This window comes from Schistosoma mansoni, chromosome 6 (genome assembly GCF_000237925.1).
Source record: "Schistosoma mansoni strain Puerto Rico chromosome 6, complete genome".
NCBI lineage: Eukaryota > Metazoa > Platyhelminthes > Trematoda > Strigeidida > Schistosomatidae > Schistosoma > Schistosoma mansoni.
The window spans coordinates 2858683-2886096 of NC_031500.1; the positions used below are offsets into that span (position 1 = coordinate 2858683).

A 27414-nucleotide genomic window follows, 5' to 3' on the forward strand; every position below is an offset into this window, starting at 1 on the left:
CATCTTTCCTTCGCTTACTTACATTTGCTAGTGTGCTCACTGCCTTCTAGCCTATGTTATTGGTCAATAAAAATGTAGTTGCTGTTTCCCTTTGTCTTCTGATATTATACACCGTTCAGATTGTTATAATAACGGTTATCAAGACGATCGATTAGCGAAGCACTCCACTACAAACTGGTTAGCCCGACTAGCGAACACGCAACATAATCGACAACCCCGACGTACGAACACGCAACACAATTGGCGATCCCGAATTACGAACGCGAAGCAAAGTTGGTAACTTCAACGTACGAACTCACAACATAACTGGTAATCCCTACCTGCGAACACGCAACATAATTGTTGAACAGTATTTGGAACATGCAACAGAATTCGCGACCGCGACGAGCGAACACAAATCAAAAAATGAAACCGCCGACGACATATTCCGTTATTATCCTAATAATCACCACATGCTCATTATTACAATAATGTAATATCATCATCTAACGTGGAATTATTATTTTTGTTCGTATTGACATTAAACTATGACATTTACGCTGTCAAATCACTAATCGAACAAATTATAATTATATGAACATTACACGTTATGATATTCGAAACTCACTGGATTATTTTTATTATCCAATGACGTAAAATTTTCATGATTCAAGTGAGTTCGTTCCATTTTTTTTCATGTCACTTTTGGTCTAATATTACACTCTATCATAGACATAAGTTTGGAGTCATACTCCCGATAGTAGAAACTTATGTTCTCGACGCAACTAATGTCCATTCATCTCATTGGTACGCAGCAACCGTCGTGTTTGACGCCGCATTACCAGCCGATTAGTAATGATTGTGTTCATATTATCTATTCATTCGCACGTATAACTGAATGCTGCATCATCCATTACCTATAAACACTATTCAATTACTGCTATTAATATTCTATTCTCATTGCACTGTACACCAGAACATAGAGTTTAGAGCTAGTCTCTCATAGATACACTCTTGTTCGTCACATTCAAGTCAGTCTCACTCGCCGTCATCGATAATCATATGTATTGGTATTTTTATCATGCCTTAATACGGTTTCGTAACAAACGAGGTTGAGCGCATATCCCTCTAACGACATAAACCACGCTAGGCTTCATGACCAAAAAGGAATACGACTCCGCATATCTCGTCTCAGCAGTCACTATCCTGTTCCTCTGGTCATTCTACTAATAAATATTTAACGATAACTCAACGCAAGCGACAACGCACACTGACTTCTCATTTTATTATCATTATCAATAGCAGTACAGCAATGGATTTCAACCATTGATGCAGTTATCATCCTACGACTCGATTATTTTTACCACACACGAACTCCAGGTATGCGAATTCGAATCTACTAATCGCTGATCGACTCTATTTACTCGACTGCAGCTTATCAGAACATATTTCACTGTTCTTCATCCTCATATTCAATCAGCACCACATAGCAATTACTGTTATATTCTATTTTCACGATATTTCGAATCGCTCATACAAACATGTTATTTTATCATCCGGACAGTCTCAACATAAATGCATGTTAAATTTTTTTTGTACGCTTACTAATTTGCTCATAATCACATGTTAACATTTCCATTTCTGTCCTCATTTTGAGAATATTCATGTACCTTTTTACATAAGTATGACACTTTCGTTTAATAAACTCGCTCCTCGATTGACACTAACTTATTCGATATAGTACAACTTTTTTTCTCCACATATTATTAACGTTATCCACATGCCATTTCAGTGTTATTTTCAAATTAATGTGCTAATACTTTAATTTCGTTTTGTGAACGCATATACACCTCCTCTCCCTTGTTTATTTTGCATACCAGTGTTTCCTCCGGACACTCTGGGGGGAGCTATGTGGGGAGTAGTGTAACGTCGTGTACTATATTACACCTACATAGTTTATTCTAGTTTCTGGACAAGCCAATTCACCTATAATGTTATGAGTCATATTTTGATCTTGTTAATTATTCGCTTAATGACCTTGACTATATTTTTTATATGAGCGCATGTGTATGCACATTTCGTATCTTATTCATCGCATGTCTGTCATTCATTTTTGTCTGACTATAAATGTTGATTAATGCTTGCTCATAGCGAGTTGGCTTCCCAGCCATCTCCACTATGCGTCATCTTTCCTTCGCTTACTTACATTTGCTAGTGTGCTCACTGCCTTCTAGCCTATGTTATTGGTCAATAAAAATGTAGTTGCTGTTTCCCTTTGTCTTCTGATATTATACACCGTTCAGATTGTTATAATAACGGTTATCAAGACGATCGATTAGCGAAGCACTCCACTACAGGTTTCTGTTTGGTGCTTACCGTTCTTCATGATAAGACCCCATGTTTAGTATATTTTCAGACTACCTACGGTATTTGTACTGATAGATGATTCCCCTTAGTTTGAATGCGCACATGTTGCAAATTTCAATTCCCATGTGTCCATTTGAGCTCAATCATTTATAACTGTCTTAAGTTGTATTGTTCAAGCCAACTATTACTATCATACCAGTCTTTCACAGTTGTTCACTGTTTTTGTCACTTTTGGATAATAATTTTATTTTTAATTGATATCATGAATGGATGAATGCTAGACCAATATTGAAAACCTGGAAACACTGGACGGCCGTTTCGTCCCAATATGGGACTTCTCAGCAGTGCGCATCCGCGACACCGAAAGCAGGACTCGAACCCAGGACCTACGATCTCGTAGGTGAACGCTTAAATTGTAGACCACTGGGCCGGCATATGACTTTGTTAACATCTAACTTCAACCAATCCACGGTATTGCGCGACCGTCCTCCTTTGTGTTTGATGAGTAACTGTCTCTACAACATACACGGTTGAACTGCACTGGTCACGGCTTCTCATATAACTCCAGAAAACTCACCATGAAGGTAGTCGCTAGTGCGTACATGATTGTCATGTGAAACTCAACAATCTCCACAACCCTATACTGATGATAAATTCATTCACAGCTATTACACAACCGTCGTTATGTAAACTATTTGTAAGAAAACAGCCAAAAACGAACAATCACTCAAGGACTCTCAGCAAGACGAATAAGCGGAATCACAGTGCCACCAGTATCAATTAATCGGATACCAACATCACTGGAGATGCGTTGCAACTTAACACTGTGATGACATGGACTGTGTTAGATTCCCTCAAAAAATTGTCTCCCTGTAGAGCTCTTTTAATGAAACAGTCAGCATAAGGAAAGTTGTTATGAACTACCATAGGCAGGGTCGTAAGGAACGAACTATAAACTTTGAAAATATTCGAAGCTTACGTATTGTGCGAAATTCATTAGATGTTTCTGCCAAAAGTTCCACTGTTAAAACCATCAAATCGGTTAACAAGAGGAGTTGGAATCCGGAAAGCAGCAAACTGCCTAGTCAAAAAGATTCCAGTTCTAACACACTTGGAAACTTGAGAGATAAGTTAAGTCTTGTGATAGCATTCTGATAATCATGAACATAAAAGACTACTTGAGTTTCGTCCACAGATTTTTAGGATAAAAAGATAGAATGATTTGGAGGGAACACAAACTTTCCAAAATAGAACCATTAAAAGTCTCACGACTTACCCAAGGTTTATCAAAACAAAGAGAAAAGTCTCTAATAATGAACAAACCGTTACGCATATATGCAGACATCAGTCCGTAAACAGTACATCTGATAAGAAGAAAAGGAGGATATAATAAGTTCAAAATCATTTTTTCAATATCCTTTACAACAAAATCAGATCACCTCTCAATCTGCGGTAGGACGGAGTAAAGAGGTATAGTTTCGCAAGCTGCTCTGTGTATGGTAAACTCCGAAGTTCTGAAATCGCATGGATAGCTGTCTTTCTTACTTTTCCTAGGATATTCGAGTCACCTTATAAGCAGAGGCTTGCAGACTGAACGCAGTTTTCAAGTTTGAATCTTACCAAGGTTGTGTATACTGTGGTTGACATAGTAATATCTAACTCGGTGAATGTCCTCCTAAAGCCCATAGGGTTCTCAACACTTCAGCTGCAGTCTCCAGGCAGTGGGCTGTGGTCTCAAGATCATGACTCACTGTCATCCAAAGATCCTTCTGAGACCACACCATGGGTACAGGCACTTCCCCAATACTGTACCTATTTATCTTTGTATCACCAATGTGCATGCAGACGCACTCTACCGCGTCGATAGGCTTCAGGCACTATTTAGACCAGCTAATAACAATCTTTAAGTCTGTCTGAAATGCGCATGCATCTGTGTCTCCTATCATTTATCGCCAGACTTTTACATAATCAGCGTATAGTAATATTGGGGACTCAACTATAATTAGGAGGTCATCTACACACAGTATAAAGAGCAAAGGACCTATGACAGAGCCTTGAGGTAGTCCACTGAGTACTGGTTTCCAGGATGAGCATTTGGAATTTATTCTTACTCACCAGGAAATCATTAGTCTTTTTAGGGGAAGACAGACAAATCCTTGACTTCCCAGCCTCAAGAGTAATCTATTTTTCGTAGCCTTATCAAACGCTCAACAGTGCCTTTTGCGGCTTAGCAAACGAAGAGTGTGGTTTTTGATGACTGTAGATTGCTTGAGATTTTGGGGAGAGTTTGAGGAACAGACTGCTTTGAAGCACATAAGAGCGTGGGCAGTAAAAAATCTCAATGAGCATATACTTCAAGTTGAGGATGAACATCCCAGTCCACCTGTTGTAGATAGTCCTGTAAGGCTGACGCATTCAACCGTTTGAAATTCCATCGCCTATTGTTGGCGGGATATCTTAGCTCAGTTTCGCCGACAAAACTGAAGGACATAATGACGTGATCGTTTTTTACAAGGGAAGCCAGGATTGAGCTGTGTCGACTATGAATTATTCCTTTGTAAATACCCGGTATAAGCGCGACAGTATTTGACTATTTCTCCAACGAGTTGTCGGCTTCACATTTTGGAATAATCTCAGATCCTCAATCAGGTTGGGGGACCGAGCTTCAGTAGAGTTTACATGTATGTATACATGCGTTCCGCGAAATTGACTTTAGGAAAACTGAAGTCCCCTAGAATCAGGATATGAGTGAATCCGCGACTAGTAGAGTTGGGTAATCCTTCCAGAATACGACTGTCATACTTGATATCGGCAATCGGCTAACTGAAGATGACCATGACTAGACACCTTGAGGGGGTGGTCAATCAAACTGAACACCAAACGGATTCATCAAGATTGAGAAACTTTTGATTGTGAAGTTGGTGTACTTCCAGTCATGATCGTATGTATAAGTCTACTCCATCTCCTATTCCTGTTTTCCTGCCGTTGCGAAACAAAGACATCCTAGGCATTGCTAACTCCTGGTCCGTAAACTGAGATATCCAAGTTTCAGATATTCCCATCAAATGAGCACTATTAGCATTGCCAGGTTCACGTACCTCATCCATTTTATTCGGAAAACTCGCGGCGTTCATGTATAAGTAGTTCTTGCTTTCAATCTGGGACACATGAGCTTCTTCCTGTTTGTCTGTATGATCCTTACGTGAATGGACAGGTAGCCTTTCTATACAAGGTTTTCCAAGTTCGTAGTCCCTGTCCTTTACACGCTTTTTATGATCAAGACAGTTCAAAAGTGAAATTGCCAGCTCCAGCTTGCCCTTTTGCTTGATCTTGGTATCATATGGCCTATCCGGATGCATATGAATTCCAGTTGGCAACCGACGTCTGTTGGCACGAAATACTTCCAGAGTTGGAGCTGCCATATGAGAGGATGGGAAATTTATCTTCATTAGCCGGGGTCTAGAATCTCCGTCCTTTTTGCGTAGTCTCGTCACATGTTGAGTCAGTACGTTTTTGAGCTTCAAGGATTGCTTGATGAATTTCCATTCACTAATACCGAAGTTTGTTTGACTAGGGTCCGTGTCCCGGAACACTTTGTGTCTTTGTTCGATCCATTCGATTGAAGATAATCAATGGACAGAAGCATGCTGGGTAAACGCTTCCAATTTTTTTGCCGAGACAAGAAATCTGAAATTTGAAGAAATACAATCCCACACCCGGCAATTTTAAACTTCGAAGGTCGTTGTACGACACTGACCTTCAAAAGGCCCAGTAACTACCAAAAACGGACGATACCACTGAAGCGTTGCCACCATGGTGACGACAGTCTGTATTGTGGGAAAATGACACTGTGGTATCGTGACACCTCCTTACTCTGCTTACCTGTTTTTACTTTGTGCATCACTTTCGTTACTTGAATGATGGACGTACGTCCATCCTTCATCTATGTCTGATGACGTCATCAGACATAGAGTAGCTGATATCAAAGTACATTGAAAGCTGTCTTGATATGACTGCTTCTGCAAAAGCATACGAATCGTCGAGTCGACGCACCAGTCTTTTGACAACAGTTTGGCCGTCAAGTGCTCAGAAACCTCCATCCGTGGATCATACCACTGGGTCGTTGCCTCACTGTGCAAGTGGCAGTCCATGTTGTCTGGTTGGACGTCTAGTTGACTTGTATGCGCCAACCTTCTTGGCAAATACGTTTGTACCCTAAGCCATCTTAGACCTACTTTTCCTCGACATCCATCAGTCATGAGATTGCTTAAGCCATTGACACTATTGTTTTCTGACATTATCAAAATCTTTGGAACAATGAGTAGTAAGGCTGACCATCTTGGTCTTCAGGCTGACCGATACGGAATAACGCGCGCGTTTCAAAAAGGGCAGTGACTTTCATACTTGTTGTGATTATCGTTGCTTTTGTGTATTTGCTGTATCAAAAGCATTCTTGGTCTACTTTAACTTAAATTAATCTAGTTAAGGTTCGAAATTTTATTGAAAACTTTGTCTCTTGGTTCCTTCTTTTGCATATACTCTGACGCTTGTGCTATTATTGTGATCATATTGTTTTTTAAACCTAATCTGATTACAATGGTTGGTAGTTCATTCAAATGTGGACAGCCGAACTGTTTATTCCCCGTAGATGAAGGGATGCAGTGCGATGAATGCAAAAAATGGTACCACAAGATGTGTACCCGTCTCAGTCCAGCTGCATACAAAAGATGTTCTAAGCCTAACTCGCACTGGCTTTGTATGTTCTGCTGTACTAACAAGACGACATTAATTCAAGAGGCTATGAGCCTATTGGCTCTAGCCTGTAAAAAGAAAGATAATGGGTGCGCTAGTAACGCAAGCACTGACAGTGAAGACTGTGTCAGTGTTGTAAGTGCTGTTACAAAACGCGCTGAACAACCTACTCTAATTAATGACGAAGTGAAACTTCCGTTACAACCAACGAGGAGTAAATCACCACATGGTATTGACATGAGTAATCATGTATCTTTAGTAGAAATTGAGGACCCGGATAAAACCGTCACCGTCCCCAATAGTCCCAATGCAGCTGTCCTGAATGACCAAAAATGGACCGCAGTAAAGAGGAAAAGGAAAGGAAAAAAAGCTAATGATAAAGCACACTTGGTTGACAAGCCATTGAGGAACTCACAGTCTGAGTCACTCAATGCATTATCGCACTCTGATAGAACGGCAGATCATCATCCTAGTGCGACTGAGAGGAATTTAATATCATCGAATATTATTGTGAGTAAATTGCCAGAGTCTAACGATCCAGATCCTAAGGTTAGACACACCCATGACTTAGAGAGGCTCGGAGAATATATCCGTAGCATATTACCAGATAACACTAAAGGTGTTCAGGTCAAAAAATTAGTTAGAATAAATAAAAGAGCCGATGACAGTGTTCTACCCCGACCGTGTAGACTCCTTAAGGTAATCTTAGGGTCGGAGAAACAACGTAATCTTCTGTTAAGTAACGCTCGAAGTCACGACAACTCTGACATTTGAATGCGACCGGATGTATCTCTTGAAGATAGAATAAAAAGGAAGACGGCACTAGCTGAACTAGAAACCCGTCGACAAAACGGTGAAGAAAATCTCCGATTGGTGGGTTTTCGAATAGTCAGGTCTTGGAAGCGAATGCTACCAAGGCCTGTGTGGATAGGTCGTTCCCCCTAGGAGTTTTATATGCCAATGCCCGTAGTCTAAAATATAAATTCTACGAGCTAGGAACACTGGTGGACAAATTAAGGCCACTCATTGTAGCTGTGACGGAAACTTGGTTAGTCCATGACTTCGATATCACCCCAGAATTATCCGGATATCATTGTTTAAGAAGTGATAGACATAGATGCAGGAAAGGAGGTGGCGTCCTTCTATACATAGCCAATAGTATAAATATCCGCTCCTCCGTTTGCGAATCCCATGATAGTGGAACTAGTGAAGCCATTAGCTGTGAACTCACTGTCGGATGTTGTACATTTGCACTCGGTGTCATCTATCGCAGCCCAATCTGCTTAGCTGATGACTTTATTTTAGAGCACATTCGGCTATGGAGTGCAAATAACAGATGCTTGATATTAGGAGACTTTAATGCACCTGACATTAGTTGGACTGAGATGACCACGAAATGCTCTATAAACTCATTTGATAGCAGGCTCTTGGAAACAGTAATGGAACATGCACTAGTACAACATGTATCCAAACCTACACGTTTTGGTGTAAACCAAGGTTCTTCTCTGTTGGACTTGGTAATTACTCATGAGACTGAGGATATTGCCAACCTAAATATTCTTCCCCCGTTAGTAAATAGCGATCACGCTGTTTTATCATTCACGTTTAGAGCTAGCGATATGATATACGATCAGATTAAGCCTCGCCCAAACATATGGAGAGCTAACATACCAGAAATTCAGGATTGTGCTACTAAGATAGATTGGTCAGTAGATACTAGCTCATCAGTTGATGAGGCGTGGTCTGTATTTAAAGGCAAGTTTAGTGCAGTCACGTCCCCGTTCATACCATACTTGGTGCCACGTAGACCGAACAATAGTCCACCGTGGATAAATAAAGAAGTTAAGAAACTCCTTAGGTGTAGAAAAAAACACTGGAACATGTTCATCTCTACTGGCTTAGAACAGTACAGATCTAGTTATCGTAAGATTAGAAATAATTGTAAAGCGTTAATTAGTAGAACTAGACGGTCATACGAAAAACAATTGGTTAGGGATTGCAAACATAGTCCAAAACGGTTATTCTCGTATATAAAGAGGCGAACTCAGAGAAGTGATGGAATACCATCACTTTTGATACAAGAAAATCCGTTAAGTTTGGCAAGAAATGATACCGAAAAAGCGGAAGCTTTTTCGGAATATTTCAGTAAAGTTTTTTCTTCCAATAATGAGGAACGATCACCTATTCATTGTGATTGTGGCGACTTGTTGATGGACCCTGTAGTTATTAAGAAAGAAACTGTTTTAAGCCTACTCCAGCATCTCAAACCTGATAAGTCTAGTGGTCCTGATGATATTCATCCTCGGATTATGAAAGCCCTCTCAGATGTTATTGCTGAACCCTTAGCGATGCTGTTCGATATGTCCCTGCGGCAGTCCAGATTGCCCAGAGACTGGAAGGACGCAATAATCAGTCCGGTGTATAAGACTGGGGGTAGGGATTTAGTTAGTAACTATCGACCCGTCAGCTTAACTAGTGCAGTTGTAAAACTAATGGAAAAAATTATTCGGATGGCTGTTATAAACTACGTGGAAAGACATGATCTTTTGTCAAAGGAACAACATGGTTTTCGAAAAGGTCTATCATGTTTGACAAATCTTCTCATTGCAAGAGAAGATTGGGCTGAGGCAAAAGATCGCAATATTCCTGTAGATGTCATTTTCATAGATCTAAGTAAAGCCTTTGATAAGGTTTCCCATTCTGGTCTTAAATTGAAACTAGAAAGTTTTGGAATCCATTATGCAGTCATAGACTGGATAAGTGACTTTCTTCATGAAAGGAGACAAAGGGTAAGAGTAAATGGGGCTCTCTCATCGTGGGAACCAGTAAAAAGTGGCGTCCCCCAAGGCACGATTTTAGGTCCTCTTCTCTTTTTACTTTATATAAATGAATTACCAGCTATAGCTAAGTCATCCGTCCTACTATTCGCCGATGACATTAAGATTTGGAGACCCATATATAGTATGTCAGACAGAATAGTTTTACAGGAAGATCTTAACTCACTAGTTGCATGGATGAATGGGTGGTCACTAGAAGTAAACCCTAATAAAAGTGTTGTGATGCAATTAAATAACTATGATGATTCGTATCACTACACATTATGTGGACTAGTGTTGCCCAAAGTAAGAAACTATAAAGATTTAGGAGTCATACTAAGTAATGATCTCAAAACAACCAGTCACTGTAAGGCTGCTGCTGCAAAAGGCTATAGGGCATTATGGTCTATTCGTAGATCTTTCCGGTATCTGGATGGGGAAATGTTTAGATTATTATACCCAACTTTCGTACGGCCACATTTGGAATATGGGATTCAAGCAGCGAGTCCTTGTTTCAAATATGAGGCGGATATGTTGGAACGAGTCCAACGCCGCGGGACAAAAATGGTAAAAGGCTTATCTAGCCTATCTTATGAAGACAGACTGAGACACCTCAACTTATTTCCGTTATCTTACCGGCGAATACGGGGTGATCTAATATTGGCATATCGAATCCTGAACGATGACCTTGGTACTAACATGTCCTATCTTTTCCTCCCGTCTAGGGCTGAGCATTTGAGAGGACATTCAAAGAAAGTCCAAAAACCGAGATCAAATCGTCTACGTCTGGAGTTTCGTTTCTCGCACCGAGTAGTGAATTACTGGAATTCTCTACCAGAACACGTAATATCAGCACCTTCTGTTGATATATTCAAGACGAGATTGGACCTCCACAGTGTAACAAACTGCAAGGATTAAAATAGGTCACTAGACCTTCTATCCTTATGACTGAAGACTGTTAGATGGTCCTAAAGTCGGAGTTTAATAATTAACACTAGGATGGGTATGACATTGCACGCTGAACACGACACTGGATAACAATATAAAAACAACAGTGCATTGCTTCCATACGTGTAGAAACAAAAATAACTTAAAAGTAATATTAGTTCTTTACTTACAAGCAACTGCGCATCAAAACTCAGCTACCCTTAAAGGTTCTCGAGCGTTGTGGTCACTTAACCGAGCACTCAAATGTTTTGGCAAGGGAATGTTTCGAATTTTTTTTATCTCACCTTTGTAAGACCACACCTGGAGTACTGCATCCAAGCGGCTGGTTTATGTCTTATTAAGGATGGTGACACGAGTGTATTCAGCGTTTGACAGCAAGGTTAGTGAAGGCCCCTTTCGAATCTCCTTACTATAAGGGCTTGGGACTTCTCCCCTAGTGTTATCGTAGAACTCGCGGTGACCTTATATTGATATTCCGTATCTTTAACAATTATTTGGGTGTTTATCCCTTATCAATTTACTCCCTCGAGTATCTTAACATCCTGGTTGTTTGCTAAATTCCTTCAGTACCCATTCAGATTATCTAGTGAATTTAATGCTTCATATTTAACTCTCTATTATTTAAAGTAACTTTCGTCATAATTTTCGTTTGCTGGTTTTGTGCTTTCATGCTTTGTAGCACAGTCTTAACCTACTATGTGTCCATTTGTTCTTCATGTATCGTAAATTTTAGTTTTGAGGGCTTGTGGCTCTGGATCCATGTGTTTTAAGTACCATTCTCTACCATTTGTACTTGTTAACTGTAGTGAACCGAAAGTTTGTACAACAAAGTGATGTCGAGACCTATCTCTGTAGTGGTAGTTGAAAGACACAATGAGGTAAGGTATTTAATACATTATTCAAGGTTTTAAATTATATATACCGGGCTATCGGAAGCAAAACAATTTCTTTTTCTGGATTGAAGCTATTACATTTTGACTCTCATCCTGATATGGGTATTCCGGATGTTGACTGTTCGGAAATTTTGAGGGACCCCGAACAACTCATGAAGTTTGTTTTGTTATATTAACGTCTCTCAAACTCCAGGAAAATAAGCATAGAAAACTGGATAACACCAATGATATATGCTGGTCATGTTGACCATGTCATCTGGATGCACCCAACGTGGTCTCGACAGCTCCTAAATAGGAAGCCAACATGTTATTCTATCGGTGAAGACCTGTGCACTAAAAGATTAGTGTAAGTTGTTTTTTTGACCGAAATGAACCATCACAACATAGTGCTATCTAGTTTATGTGGTGTATGGGGCTTATCATTCCTCATTTTTAAATTTAACGTAGACATTGAAAGATATCCAACTGTCACATTAACCCTAACTTTAGATTGTTACAGTATAAAACTAAAATATAAAATGATACTAGCGAAAAGTGCTCACTATGAACATTTGTATTTATTGCTATCATAAATCTGTTAATGATAATTTTTTATTGATAATATATTGTGGTTATGGTTTTAGAGGTCGGCCCCCCACGAACATTTATTGTCGTATTCATACTACAAAAACATTAATGTCCTGTTATGTCATTAAACCAACACAGCATGTTCTGAATATTTTGGACTAAGTTTAGGATGCTTAGTAGTCCTTTTGAATTGGTAATAGTGCTTTTGGACTTACATAGTATAACTCATAATTTGTAAATACAAGGTGAACCGGGTAATAGGTTTCACTTATTCAAATAGTTACTTCGTCTTGGTGAGTTGATAGTCAACGAAATTCCGGTATTGATATTGCACGACAGTCTGCATCTCGCTATTCTACATCAGTGACTAGTGATCATTTATAACAAAAGACTACGGTACGGGCACTTATTCCGGAGTTCCGTACGGAGGGCAGTGTTAGTCATTTGATGTTATAGTTAATTGAAAAGTCCATATATCTTATAACGAAACTCTAAACCGTTTCTAAAATCTGGTTTACGTCAGTTTTTATCACTACATCATTCCATTAGTACATGTAATTTTATTCTACGTCTCTTCAAAGTATAGATATCTGACAACTATCAGATCATTATTGTCCCCCAACGGTTGTCTTCTTTTGGTGATATCAGTGTGTAAAAATATTGTGGGATCCGGCGACACATGTCTAGGCGTAATGGTCTTGCTTCGGTTTGCTCACCTGGGCAGTATTCCAGCTCTCACAAATCAAATGACAAAGCGTGGGACGTATATGTTTGGTGCCTCCTTGTACTAATGTTTATGTGTTTAAATAAATAATAGTAATAGGCGTAATGGTAGAGATTTCATAAGTATCGCTATTTTGAAAATCGGACTTCGTTCACTTGGACGTGTTTTGCATACGAAGTTCCAACTGCTCTAATGCTGCGCACTGTTTGATTCTGGTTTAAAGAAAAACGGTGAACCAGTTAGTTCACGACGTAGTGCCTCAGAATGATTGATGGTATAATAAATGCTGAGTCCCTGGGGTTTTATAGTCTCGAGACAGTCGGAAGTCAATCAGAACAAAAGTCAGTTGAATTGTTGTTGGAGTTTTTGATTATGTTTTTCATAAATAGCAGTATCTAATCCCGGGAGATATAAGATTACTGTTGGCTGCTGTTGGTGGCTAAATGTTTATTCAGTCATGTCTTTCATATACCTATTTTGTGGCTCCTTATTCCCTCTAATCCGTTTTATAAAATATTTTATGTTGTGTAAAAACTGCCTTAAATCCATAGAGGATGAAGTTGTCAAATTAACTAATTAAATAGATGCTGATATAGTTCGGCGTAAAGAAGGACGCAAAGAAGACAGATGAGAGTTTATCATATACTAAAAATACATCAAAGATATGTCTGAAGACTGTTTTTTATATTTTATTTGCACTGATTAGTAATAAAATTTCGAATACATAAACTAAGTAGCACTTGAAGTTATTTAGTGTATAAATTACTGTATGGACACAATTTACAACACCATAAGTTGAGCGACCATGAACTTTAGAACCACTGTCCGGTTCTACCAAATTAATCTTAAATAGATCTCAATTTCTCCATTACCAAGCATTGAGCTTTGCTTTAAGTTTTAAATTGAAGTTAAAATTGGAGACTGACTTTGAAATTTTACTGTTGCTCAGATACTACAAACTGAAGACTAAGGGAGCTTCATAGTCAATATCTCAGTTAACTACTATTACCAATTTTAAAATTTTTATGTCTTTGATCCAGTAAAGATTTGACTTCACCAGTTATTTGTATGGTAATAACTGGGGACGGGGTAAATTTAGAATCTATCACTTCAGATAGATGAAGTTACTATGGTCCTGACTGTATGAGAACCATTGTTTATACTGACATAATCGTTCATAACCAGGCCAAAATCACTCAAATTTACTCTTGTTTTGTAGATTTTCAATACTTATTACTTTCCCTGCCTATTGTCAATCCTCTAGTTATATCCTAATTTTATAAGCCTAATAGTTTACTACTTGTTCTTTTGAAGAAATTCACCTATTGTGTAAACTGCCTGTTAGCTTTTAGGTAAACTTTTACAAGAAATGTTCGTTTTCTTAAGTAATTACATGTTAGATATCTTCTTTTCTTATCATTTAACTGATTATCAACCTTTAACATTCTTACAAATTTATTTTGTAGGGTTGGCATCCCTGAGTCCTATTTCTATAATGATGGTGTATTTTGTATGGAAGAGGATATTAGCTCTCCTGTTAAATTCGGGCTTACAGTTGCCCCAATACATGAAACAAATACGTTATGTAGAGTGTGTACGGATATCATATGTGTATTGCTTAACCAGTCTTTTATTCTGGATATTGATTTGGATACTTTTTCCACTCAAAACCCACTTTCTAATAAGTTTACAGAGGAACAAGTAAGCTGTCATATTTATATATTTCAAATTCTGATGTTATATCTCTGGCGAATAAATTCAAAATTACATATCTATCGATTATCGATAAAACATTTTCCTATTTTTCTATCGTTCAGACCATGTGATTTTTTGAAAATTACCAGTAGGATAGATCCCAGCCGTATGCGATATTCTACAATCGCATTTCATAGATATATGATACCTTGATAAAACCTTTGCATGACATTCAAATGTGGTTGTTCATTTGATTACATATGACCCATATGATAGATCCTCACAGCCCACTCTTCATATACCTTAAAGTTGAAATGTTAACTTCTTGTTATCTTCTAGGTGTAGTGCTGGGGATGTAAATCTTAATCACAACTAGTAAGGGAAAATTAAGTGAAAGATTACTCATTAATTTTAAATGTGACTTTCATCCTTGTAATTTTCAAATAATTTTCATTGTAATAATTAGATCTTTGATTTTGTATCCAAGTGATAATTATTCTGTTAATTTTCGTAATTAATAATCACTGAACTTATGTGATATGTAAGTAAACACATTTAAATGTAGTTTGATTTCTTTTAAACGCCTTTATTAAATAAATCTTCCATTTAGAATTTATAATTTGAAATAGTTGCGTTTAAAAAGGAAATAGGCTATGGTATCCATGTCTGAAGTATTGTTAGCATAGGTGCGGTCACCTCAACTAAATCACAGGTATAACTTCGAGTTCGAAAATAGGACGTTGCAGTTCTAGACTGGATAACTATCGATATTTTCACTTGGACTAGTCAGTTCAACATTACTTGTAAGAACCCGTTGTCTACTGTTTCACTAAGTACATTCTAAATAAAATGAAGTTAATCTTTACCAAAAGCTGACTAAAATCTAAAAACCCAGACACACATGCAACCATCGTGGCATCCAACTGAATGTCTCCGTAGAATCATATCTAATTGGGGCTTTTTGTATTCCGTTACAGGAAACAAGGATCGATTGTTTTTTTCTGTAATTGTACTCTGACAACCATCTGTTTAAAATTAAATTGACTGGAATACATTGGTTACCACGATAACCAATTGCACGAGCAAGTTGTATCACCATCAAAATCGTCCGAGATCGACGGAGTGGTGTCACTTCAGGATCGTATATTTGGGCTCCGACCATGTTGTAGTATTAATAAGTACAACTGTACGCCTCGTTGGAAGCTGGAAAGTATGGAATAATAATACTTCTGTAAAGTAGGGTCATAGATAAAGGTTAATAGTAAAAGCATATCTAAATAAAAACGAACTAGACACTTAGTTGAAGCATGACCGAAAAATCTCTTTTGAGATAGCCTGGGATGATCATAAATTTTGTGTAAAAACGTCTGTTATCAACATTGAGTTAAAAGTTAAAAATTAAGTATATTTCCACAGATTTTTAACTGACGTCTTTAAAAGTTCATAAGTAGTTATAACCAACTTAAGGTTCAGAAGAACAACAGATTTTGGCTGATTAACTTTATATATTTTTAAGAATAGTGATCTATAGTTATGCTTCTGTCCATTTAAGACCACCTCATGTTCTCTTGTTGTTGCAAAAAAGATTAGTTGACTAAGAATTATAAGTAGAGTTTCAGAGCACTAACTAATTTTTCTAAATGATAACAACAGTTTGTGTTTTCTTCCAGCCATATTACTTGGTTATTTTTACTTACTTAAATCAGTTGTCTGTGATTTAACGAGCGAATAGAAGTATTTCGTGCTTAACACGATATACTAATATTATGAGATAATACAGCCGGTGATCAAAATCATATTACCACTATACTGAGTACCCGATAGATAGGTAATACACAGACTGGATCACGCTATACCGAATACGCGATTCACGATCATAAATAGAAAACCAGAGTGTAGGCTAAACAATACTTTATTCAACACAATTACAAGGAGTTTGCATTTAGTGAGTCTAGAGTAGAAATTGTTATTAGAAAGGAAGTCACACATTAAACAGTGTTTATCTGTCTACACTCAGTGGTCACTCACATCTTACTTTTGCTAGCCACACATCAGTCTGATAATAAGTCCATTTAACACTACAAGGGTTTTTTATTAGATCTCATATACTTACAACTAGTCAGTACTATTGATTTTTTAAGCTGTGTTATATTATTTTTTTTAAATTGTCTTTGACTTTAGTTTGAAATTATTGATCGCTTGTATGCTCCACCTCCACCGCTTACTTTGTGTTTGTCTCCGAAAGATTTGGAAGATCCAGCTGTTATTGTTGCTCATGGTATGAGCAGTGCTCATGTTCTAAATGCTGCTCGAAAACGTCAACTAACACGTCTTTCTCAATGGATTTCTTTCTGGGATCGTGGGACAATTCCATCAACTGAGAGTTTTCTTCTATTTCCTTATGAATTAATGGAGTTCTCTCGATTAATCCTGTCTCTAACTGAACAGAAATTTAGTTCTACTGTCTTAAGAGCAGTTAAAAAAACTCTAGATTTAGCTTACAAACAAACTACTCATAACAAAAATCCGCCATTGATTTCACTCGGTTCCGATGATGAAACCATTCAAAATGCTTTAAGTAAGTTTTGCTTAAAGCACAATAAATTTAAACTTCAAACATTTAACACCATTTTTATTTCACCCACGAATTACCCAATTTTTTAAAAAATTTCATAAAAAGGTCTTTGTTTTTAAGTTAATATAAATAGCGAAAGAACTAATTGAAACGAAACAAGTATCAAGTTGCTAGTTGCTTTTTAGTTCTTTTGAAATGTACATTTTACTTATTCATTTTTCAAAATATAGTAATATGGCATTAGTTGGTATACCCTATCCTAAGTGTTCGTGACTATAATATACCAGTTAACATATGTCACAAGATTTCTAATTTAACTTTCAGTTGCCGTCTACTTTTTATCCTTGAATATTATAAATATATAACATCTTTCATGCTGTATAGTGTTCAGTAATATTAACAATAATCGTCATCTTCGCTTGACTGTTAGATTAACTGGATTTCGGGATCACTTTAGTTATTGTGAAGTTCTTTCAAAATATTTTTCATTTAAAGGAAACATAAATTTAGCTTATAGATCGATTAAAACTCAAACAAAAGTTGTCATCCGTGATGAAGAAATAAAAAAGAATTTGTAATATTCCAATGACTAAGAAATTGGATTTTTGACGTTTCACGATCTTTTCTTCACCAGTTAAATGAATAACAAATTAAACCAATACAAATTTAAATAGTGCATAAGGAGGAAAACAGAATATTTTTATTTTTATTAAAATAAGTGGGGTCATATTCATGTCATTGTGGTCAAATGTGGTTCTTTACGAGATATACTAGTGTGTATTTTAGTGAGTGTAAATAAGTATGATATTTGTAGTGTTGACGAGCGGAGTTGAGTAGTTGTGTGTATATTCATCAGGAATATGTGATTTGATTTAGGCGATAGACAAATCAGCAATAATGGACCATACATATGATTTCATGAATAGTGCCATCCGACTACATATTTGGCTCAGATAAGTAAATGACACAATTATCATCATTAAAAAGGCTTTCCTTAGAATATTCTTCAAAGTTACAAATACTGACTTAGCTTTAATCAAATTTATTTTCTATTTTATTTATTTTATTTGAACACATAAATATTGGTACAATGGGGCACCAGATATATATGCGCCACACAAAAAATTGTCATTTCATTTAATTGTGTGAGGGCTGTGTTACTGCCCGGCTGCCTAGACTGAATGGAAAATAAATAATGAGCTACTAGCTCCAGACTGTTTGGTCAACAGGAATTCTAATGCGAATCTAACTTGAACCGTATGTTGAAAACTGAAAAAATTCAAATTGGTACATTGACTTTAACTCAGTGTACCCATTCAGTTCACAAAGTTCTCTGTTTGTAAATTTATTCGAAAGAGCCACCAAAATAATTAGATCATAACAAGAAAAACAAACCAAAGAGAAGAATACAGTTAACATTCTATAGTTTCGTAATTTACCGATTAATATTATTTAAAATGTACTAAAATCTAATGATCTGTTGTTAATTAATAAGTCAGATGTAATATCATGAGTTGGTACTGTAGTTTTACTATATCGCCGTGATACAACAGGACTGCAATAAATCTTTAAAGTACAAAGAATTAAAGCTTTCAGTCAGATGACCAATACTCTTCAGAATGCTTTGATTTAAATAGACGAAAAAACTCATTACGCCTCAACATAGAATTATACCTACAGATTAGGATCTTTAGATTGTGATAGTTCCTGTATTAGGTGGCTATGCTGTGGTAAGTTCTTTGGTAAAATGTGAAAACCATACGTTTAATACTTCATTTGCAAATCCCCCACCAATTGTCTCAAACTTCATTATTCCTTCATTGCCATAACAATTACTCTCTGTTCCCGTTTTCTTTGACTTGATCTTCCCAACCTGTTACTACCAGGCATATCACTTCTGATTGGTGTTGTATACTACTTATGTGGACATAAGTAGTACACGCCACAATGTCGTAAAATCACGACTCGCACCAAGGAAGATTTAAGCTACACAAAAGACTTCTTAATAATTCTTTTGGACTTGTGAATCTTCAAATTAAATCAGCAATGGGAGTATATTCGATTCTGAACACCCACCAAATCGATATTAATCATTCGAGAACGCTTTTCCAACCGTAAAGGAAAGTGAGTGGCTGAAGCTCTTCATATATTGCTGAACCCCACTGCATTCAATAAAAACGAAAGATTAACTATTCATCCGATTTGGATTATTTATTTAGAAAACCACATATTTCATTCTGTTCACATCTCACACCTCTTATAAACATAAAAATATTCAACTCTATTCATCAACACTACAAATATCATACAATTTCACTTACTAAAAAACACGTTTGACCACAATAACTGTTGGGGATGTTAAATCCCCAGGACTCACTTGGTAAATGATTTATTTTTGTAATTTTATTTCGAAAAATTGAATTTCTTTGTTTTCGCGCCAAAAGCGCTCCTTTCACCTTCGAGTCGTATTTCACACTTGGAAATATCTTAAACGCTATCGGTCCGTTGTATCTTTTTTGTGTGCTATTTTGTAACGTTTCTCAAGGACAGTTTTATGCAGTATATATACTTTTGATTTCTTCCTGTTGTGATTACTTGTGCTTCTGGTTGCTTACGGAATATATTTCCCCCCACCTCCGTCTTGGACTTCTCACTCTAGTTAGCGTGGCCTGGGACAACGGATTAGAATAGCCTACCGTGTCACTGTGTCATTGACCTTCGTTCCGTTTGCCGAGTAAAGATAAATCGTAATTAGCATCAAGTATAACAATAACATGAAAACAATCCAATTTATTTTGATTGAATTGAAAATATTCTCAAGTGTTGTGAAGGTTCTTGAGTTTTATTACAACCACAAAGCCATCAAACTTAGACAACCATTGAAGACTTGGGACTAATAGACGGGCATATGAGACCGTAGGCTCCGGGTTCTATTCCCGCTTGCGCGGTCGTTGATGCATATTGCTAAGAAGTCCCGTACTAGGACGAAACGACCGTCCAGTGATTCCAGGTTTTAAATGGTTGTCTAACTTTGGTCGTTTCTAGATTTCAATAAATATGTGCTGCTTTGCTTCTTATGTACTATTTAAACTTGTATTGGTTTAATTTGTTAGTTATTTATTCTGTAAAAAACGACTTGCAGTAAACCTCAAATCTTTAGGAATCCAATTTCCTACTTATTAGGATGTTACGAATTTATATTTTACTACCAACAATCTACTCAATGCTCGATTTGCTTGAAATTATCAAGTCACACCTTGGTAGTGATACGTACCGATTATTGTGGTTAGTTTATTTAAGCTTATAGATTAAGCTTACTGTTTTATAATTCGGAATTAAGTTATCAAGAGGGATTGGATAACTCAAATAATGTAACCAGTTGTTCGTTACATTTGCGTCCTAATTACTGTTTTACCAAATGCTTAATCGTAAGTTTACTCAGTACACATAGTGTGTTTAAGCGATGTGACAGTTGAGATCAGAGATTAGATAGAAATATCACGGCTGTGTATATATTACAGATGAAGTAGCTGAGATGAATGATTTAAGCAAGTTTTCTACAGGAGTTACTCCCTAAATTGTTCTTGTGTGGTTTGTATATAGTTACTTAGTTATTCCACTGTGGAATCGCTTGGTAGTTAAAACTTCATTTCTTATATATATATTCCATTTCAGGAGAATTAAATAAGGATTCTGATTCCAACTTGACCAGCAGCTTACTTTTGGACCAAAACACTTCGGAAAGTAAAGATTCTTCATTCGCGTCAGATTACACTAGCTTTATACCAATGAAACGTCGTTCAAGTAGTCCTGGCAGTGTATATACAGATTCGAAATCGAAATTGCGTTCATCCGAACCGTTTGTAACATTTAATAATACGAGTCCGGCTGAAGTTGATGAAAATTGTCACTCGTCAAACACTTCACAGTATTCTATGGAAGTAGATGATGCAGATACCTGTAATCAAAATGGTTTAAATGAAAATCGTAGTTTAAAAGTAGTTTTAACTAAATTGGAAGCAAATCCAAACACGTCTTGTATAATTGATGATGATAATAAAGATGATGATGTTTTAAGTGTTCAACAATCTGCTCCTCTTGTATCAAATAAATATAATGAAGAAAATCTAAATTTTATGCATTACCTATGGTCTGGGTGCGCAGATCAAAAATATAATGCACTGCCACATTCTGTGAGTTTAATTATTCTATGCTTTTTTCAACTAACTATCAAATGAACCCCGATACTATTGAAATCTTAACACATATAAATGTCACCAGGTTGAGTTCAAAATAAGGGCATGCAAATGAGTGAATTAAATGAAATAATGTGAGAATCTTGGTAGGTGACATAATTTGAAAAAAATCTATATGTTATGAAAGCTAGAATAAACACAATAAATCCAAAAACAACCGTAAGATATTTTAAACAATATAGTATTGTTGTGGTGTGTTTTGCTGATTGCGACAGATGTAAGTAGTATGTATCATCAATCGAAAGTGGAATGCCTAGAGGCATAAGGTTAAAAAAATCGAAGAGAACGAGAACAGAGAGTAATTGGTATGAAAATGAAGAAACAATGAAGTCTGAGACAATTGATTGGCATTTTGTAAATGAAGTATTACTGTATGTTTCTCAGATTTTACTAAAAGATTCTGTAATTTCGCATTCAAATATATTTGATTGTCCCCACATGTGATCTCTTTCACTACATTGTATCATAAAATATAGAATTCTTTACTTATAAATGAATACTAATTATTAATATTATTTCGACATTAATTTTCTTAGAAAGTGTCACAGGCAAATAAATCCTATGGTTCAATCAATCATGTATGATTTATTTATGACCAACAGACAGATATCTGCGGCATGGAGCCTGACACAGATGTGTGTTGCGTCAAGTTGCCTCAGTACATTTGTACTAAGAAACTTTATTTTTGAAATTTAAATTCTTGTATACTAATAAATCTAATTAAACTCTAGATTTGGCTTCTTAAGCTCCTCTAGTAACCTTTAGGCTAAATCTACACAGCAACCTGAACACGAGAGAAAGGACACGAAATGCGGAAGAAACGCTTTACTCCAAGGTTCTTTTATGTACAGAAAATCTGGGGTATTTATAGCATTTTAGATAGCCTTGGGCTTCCGGAAAATTCTGAAATGCTACTAAACATAGTAGCAGTATGGGTAATCATCCAATCAGAAACGTGACGTGTGACTTTTCACTTTTCAGGTGTTTCTGACAAAACCTCTATTGAGTGGTGATTGGATAAGATGTTTCTCAGCGTTTTCACAGCCTTTGTTGGCTTTTCCCGAGCTACCTTTTTTTAGGTTAAACTAATTTTAGATGAAATATGCTGTAGTAAGAGTTTTCCTATTCATTAAAAGTCTTTTTCTATTTCTCAGATAACCACTCCTAAAGAACAGAATGAATTATGTGAACAAATGGAAGGTTTGTTAAATCGTTTACACAATCCTTGTATGATTACAATCGCTAGATCTGTATATGATGGTTATACTCCTACTGATCAAGTATCTTCCATACAACTCAGTTTATTACAAATGCTTGATCGTGTTTACGGCCGTAATTTACTTTCAGTCACTTTAGACTATGAAAAGTAAGTAATTTTTTACTTGATTTCTTTTACAGTTCATAAACTCATCATTTTTGTCTGCAATTATTATGTCGTCCCTTGTACAACTTATCAATAACTTATTGACTAACTTCTTTAAACAAAATATGACTTCATACAAATCCTTTAAACTCTGTATCTGTAAAACAGTAAAACAAGAGAGTACAGTAACAAGAGGAAGAACATGTGAGAAAGTATCGACCTTCACGAAAGGAGCATGTAAAAAGTAAGGTGAGGTGTGGACGAATTAATTGCTCGTGATCTAAAATAGAAAGGGAATTAATTATCATATACGTCGTTTTAAAACATCTCGATAATCACATTTCTTTCATCTAATAAGTTTAAGGTTTTCCACATCATCACTAATAGGAAGTTAGTTTGGTTCCATTGACACAGATATCACTTATTGATCTTCATGTCCATACAGTCCGCAAAAATACATCAGTATGTTGATAAACAAAATTAACGTCAAAACTGGAATAGATGTGATATTGTCACATTTCATAGCTGTATAACTAGAGGAGACCAACTAAAAAGAAAACAAAGGAGCGAAAATGAGTGTTCTGATAGCAATACAAAGCTAAAAATGGAATGAGTTACAGTTATAAAAAGAAACAGAGAAAGGAGTTGGAGAAATATGAAATAATGCTCCGTATGATATGTGAAAAAAATAATAATAGTAATAACAATATCTTCCCTGTTACGGGCGATTTTCAGTCGTATGATGTAAACTTCTTGAATGTGAATCAAAATTATTATACACACTGAAATCAAGAAATTCACATCTCCACTTACAAGCCAGAATAGTCAAGGGCTATGTCTATTCATACTTTATTTTGATATAGTTTCAAATGACATTCTACTTACTTACTTTTGCTCTGATAAGTATAGTTCAGTGGGTTGATTGATGCTTAGGTACGTGTTAACCGTTCTAATCTTACAATCTCATTAACAGATTATCTATTACTTTAACCCAATATTGTATACACTTCACCGCTGTTCTTTTGATCCTCCTATTGTACGCGTTATGGATGAAAGCACACAATACATATACAGATCAAGTTGATTACTTGAATAGAAACATATTAAAATTTACATGTGTCTTTCACTGACCATCTTTTCTGAAGGTATTCTCCATCTTAACCGATTAATCACAAAGCACTGTTTCGTATGAATCATCATTTTCTAAATTCTCCTCTTAAAATAAAAACAAAGAAAACTGTTCTGTTGTGTGAGTAATCACTAATACAGAACATTTATAATGATGGTGATTTGACTTTTCTTTTAGCTGTTACATTTATCTGACTGATTAACGTTTCATTCAGTACACCTCAGAAGACTTAAAAATCAATTCAGTTTCCATCATTTGATCCGTTTGGAACAGTCGTAATTGACTAATATTTTTACATGTTGAAGAGATCAGAGTTCAGTATTAAAAATTATGATTTTATTCTACTGAGTATTGCCTTTTTTGTTTGAGTCGCTTATTTAAAGGGATAAGGGCAAGCTACAAAATGTTTTGGACACATTAATTTATTCAATTTTAGAATAATCATTTAGTAACTACTTTTCGACTGTATCATTATCCAGTTACATCTGTCTTCTCGTACTTAAGGGATTTGTCAATTTTAACGACAACGAATTCTTTGTGGGTTGGAGAAGGTGGAATTTTTATAGCGCAAGATTATGGTTCATAGTAATAGTCGAAAATACAGCATCTAATTTTTCATTTGCGTATTAATAACATCTACTAAAGGGTTTATAATTCCAGCATGTAAGACCATGATATGTGTGTCTAAGCAATCAACTCTGTCTTTTTCACGTTCATCTTAAATGTTTGATTGTACTGATCCCCCATTATTCTTAACCAATTCCAATTCTTAACAGCATATGGTTGTGTACGTTATATAAAGCAATATCTATTTTCACTTCACTAAAGTATGGGGTCAATAAATATAATAAAGGATAGAAATGTGATGTGCTTAGCTTTCTTGAATACCACTGGTATAATTTTGATACAAACAAACAATTTTAGTGTTCTACCTCAAATATATATTGATTATCAAAAGTCTGTTACGTACAATAGGATTTATACGTGCACTCCAGTCAAACAGTGCTCCAAAACTTACTTATAAATGGGTAGGTCGTTAAAAATGCATTTCTCAAAAATACTACTATTCTGATACCATGTAAGTCGTTTGATTTAAATTTATTAATTGTAGTAATAACGATGTCCATTCGAGAAATTCGAAGTTCATTCAGTTCCCAATTTGATTTTGATACATTAAATTACAGTATGTAAAGTGTTGTAGTTTACTAGTCAGTAATCTACGTATCTGTCTGCTAATTCTAAATAATTCAATCCCTGTAGTTTGTGATGTGACTTGATTCATTACCGAAACTCCTATATTGGAAAGGTAGCAAGTTTCAAACTATTTCTCTTTTTCGAATTATCAATTTGTTTTCTAATTTAGTAAATGCAAGGTTCGGTGTTAACGTGAAAATATATATTAATGGTGGTTATTAGAATAATTTCAACTAGAAATCTTTGCGTATACCTCTGAACTGATGTTTTTATACGTACCTAGTGATTTTTTTTCTGCATCGTTTCAGTGCTGAAAGTGACATAGAAAAACTGAACACAATGGGATTTCATATCGTTACTCCAGAAGAATTTCAAATGGGTGGTCGTCGTATATCACCAATGTCGTGCCTTGCAAGATCTGAAGGCACTAGTGTCGCTTATCGTACCGAACCTGGTCGAAAAGAAATAGTTTAATCTTATTTTTCAATCTGAACTATCCTTCAGCGTTCCATGAGCATTCCAAGAACCTGGTGTATTAATCGTTTTAGCTCTTTAAAATTAACTTGTGGGGATTTTCCGTATTTCTTTAGGCTATTCGCTTCATAAATTCAGTTTTCTTGCTTTGTTTGCTTCAATGCGTGAAATTGGGCGTACGTGAGAAACGACAGGTTTTTCGAAATCATGATCTCGAAATTATCTTACGCTCATCCTACTTTATTTCATGTAACCTTTACCTGTTTTTGTAATCGCTACACGTGGCGTCATTAAACAGAACGTGTTTATCACTGAGGAGACAAACAGACCAATGATATTTCATTAGCATAGGAAATATTCTATCACTCCCAGGACTCTAAGTGACCTTTAGTTTTCGGAATCCTTGCCCATTATTTTTGTTATAATATCCGTAAAGATTATTTCTATTCTATACGAGTAGTTCGATATTATATTCATTTGTTCCATAGTTGAACCGGAACTCCCTAAATTTTGTTATAATGGGGAGTATGTATGGCTTCACCTCACGTGACTTGTCGGCTAATGGAACTCGACTCTACAGTGTTATATATGTTTCAGTGATTGTGTATGGAATATAGCCTTCGCCTAATGACCTCTTATGTGTAGTAACAATGGTTGAACAGCGCATAAGTATAGTGTAGTAAATATGTGAGTCAGCCGGAAACACTTTTAGGATTTTATGATATGTTAAGTTACCTTTTGAAGTACTTTGAGGATTTAATTGTGACTGAAGCCATTCCAATAACAACGTACAATTTTAGATCGCTGGGAGATAAAATATTTAAGCTTCTTCTTACTAAGCATACTTCTGTAAGAGATAGATTGTATGTATGGTTTGTAACGCACCTGAAGTGAACTGCTTTACACTTTGAAGAGTTGGGGGTTATTCACTGTGGTCTGGTCAGCTCTCACTGGTTCCAATTTATCCTATTTAAGGATTTGTTAGGATACAAAGATACGTGTCGATAACGGGTAGCCGTATGGATTATCATAGAGCGGAGATCCTGTCACCTCAAATAGTACCACATTCCTGTTTGTTTAGTGTGATTCATGTACGATAAGTAAGGTCGCCGAGATGTATCTCGAGTGGATGTTATGTCGTTCGTTTTTGAAGATCAGTATGATATGCGCCAGCTCCTAATTATTTGTTACCGCGGCCTTCCTCCGGAAATGGGAGCAACATGCGAAGGATCGCAGCAAGAAGTAAGACTGTCGTACAGTAATTTGAGTCATGTCCAAGCCAGGGGATCTCTAATTGTCAAGATGCTGTAGTTCCACTTCATGATATCACTAATTAAAGTGTCTGATTGGGTAGATCTAGGAGTGCTCGCACATCAGCTTCAGAATTAAGAGTTTAACAATATGATACGCTTCAGTATGTTGGTACCAGTATAGTTAGCACGATAGATTGAAATTGGAGTAGTGAACGAATCCCCTAGATGAAATACGTAGCTATGCAACACTTCGACGTTGAAGCTGGCTCATTAGTTTTGCCGGATTCACCTAGCTGAAGGCTCTCGGTCCCGTATCCGCACCAGATCACGAGTGGATACGTAGGACTATGCATCTCCTTAAATTATTAGCTAGCTTAGACCAAACTTTCCTTGACATACTGATAGCCTTCCAAATAAACGTCCGCACTC

At 36.3% G+C, this 27414-nt stretch overlaps 1 protein-coding gene across 1 annotated transcript; it reads left to right on the top strand.

Annotated features, from left to right (window-relative positions):
* Nucleotides 1-11594: 11594 nt before the first annotated feature.
* Smp_002840 (hypothetical protein) lies at nucleotides 11595-26109 on the top strand. Its single transcript, XM_018797959.1, has 8 exons — nucleotides 11595-11740; nucleotides 11767-11912; nucleotides 11949-12101; nucleotides 14513-14747; nucleotides 16923-17319; nucleotides 20992-21509; nucleotides 22727-22938; nucleotides 25567-26109. Exons 1-8 carry the CDS (start codon nucleotides 11696-11698, stop codon nucleotides 25730-25732), a joined length of 1872 nt encoding a protein of 623 aa, XP_018652948.1. The 5' UTR covers nucleotides 11595-11695; the 3' UTR covers nucleotides 25733-26109.
* Nucleotides 26110-27414: the final 1305 nt, after the last annotated feature.

Coding starts and splice junctions, on each gene's coding strand:
- Smp_002840 (XM_018797959.1), top strand. CDS start 11,696: ATGTCGAGACCTATCTCTGTAGTGGTAGTTGAAAGACACAATGAG. Junction 11,741..11,766: donor TAGTTGAAAGACACAATGAG/GTAAGGTATTTA, acceptor ACATTATTCAAG/GTTTTAAATTATATATACCG. Junction 11,913..11,948: donor GACCCCGAACAACTCATGAA/GTTTGTTTTGTT, acceptor CTCAAACTCCAG/GAAAATAAGCATAGAAAACT.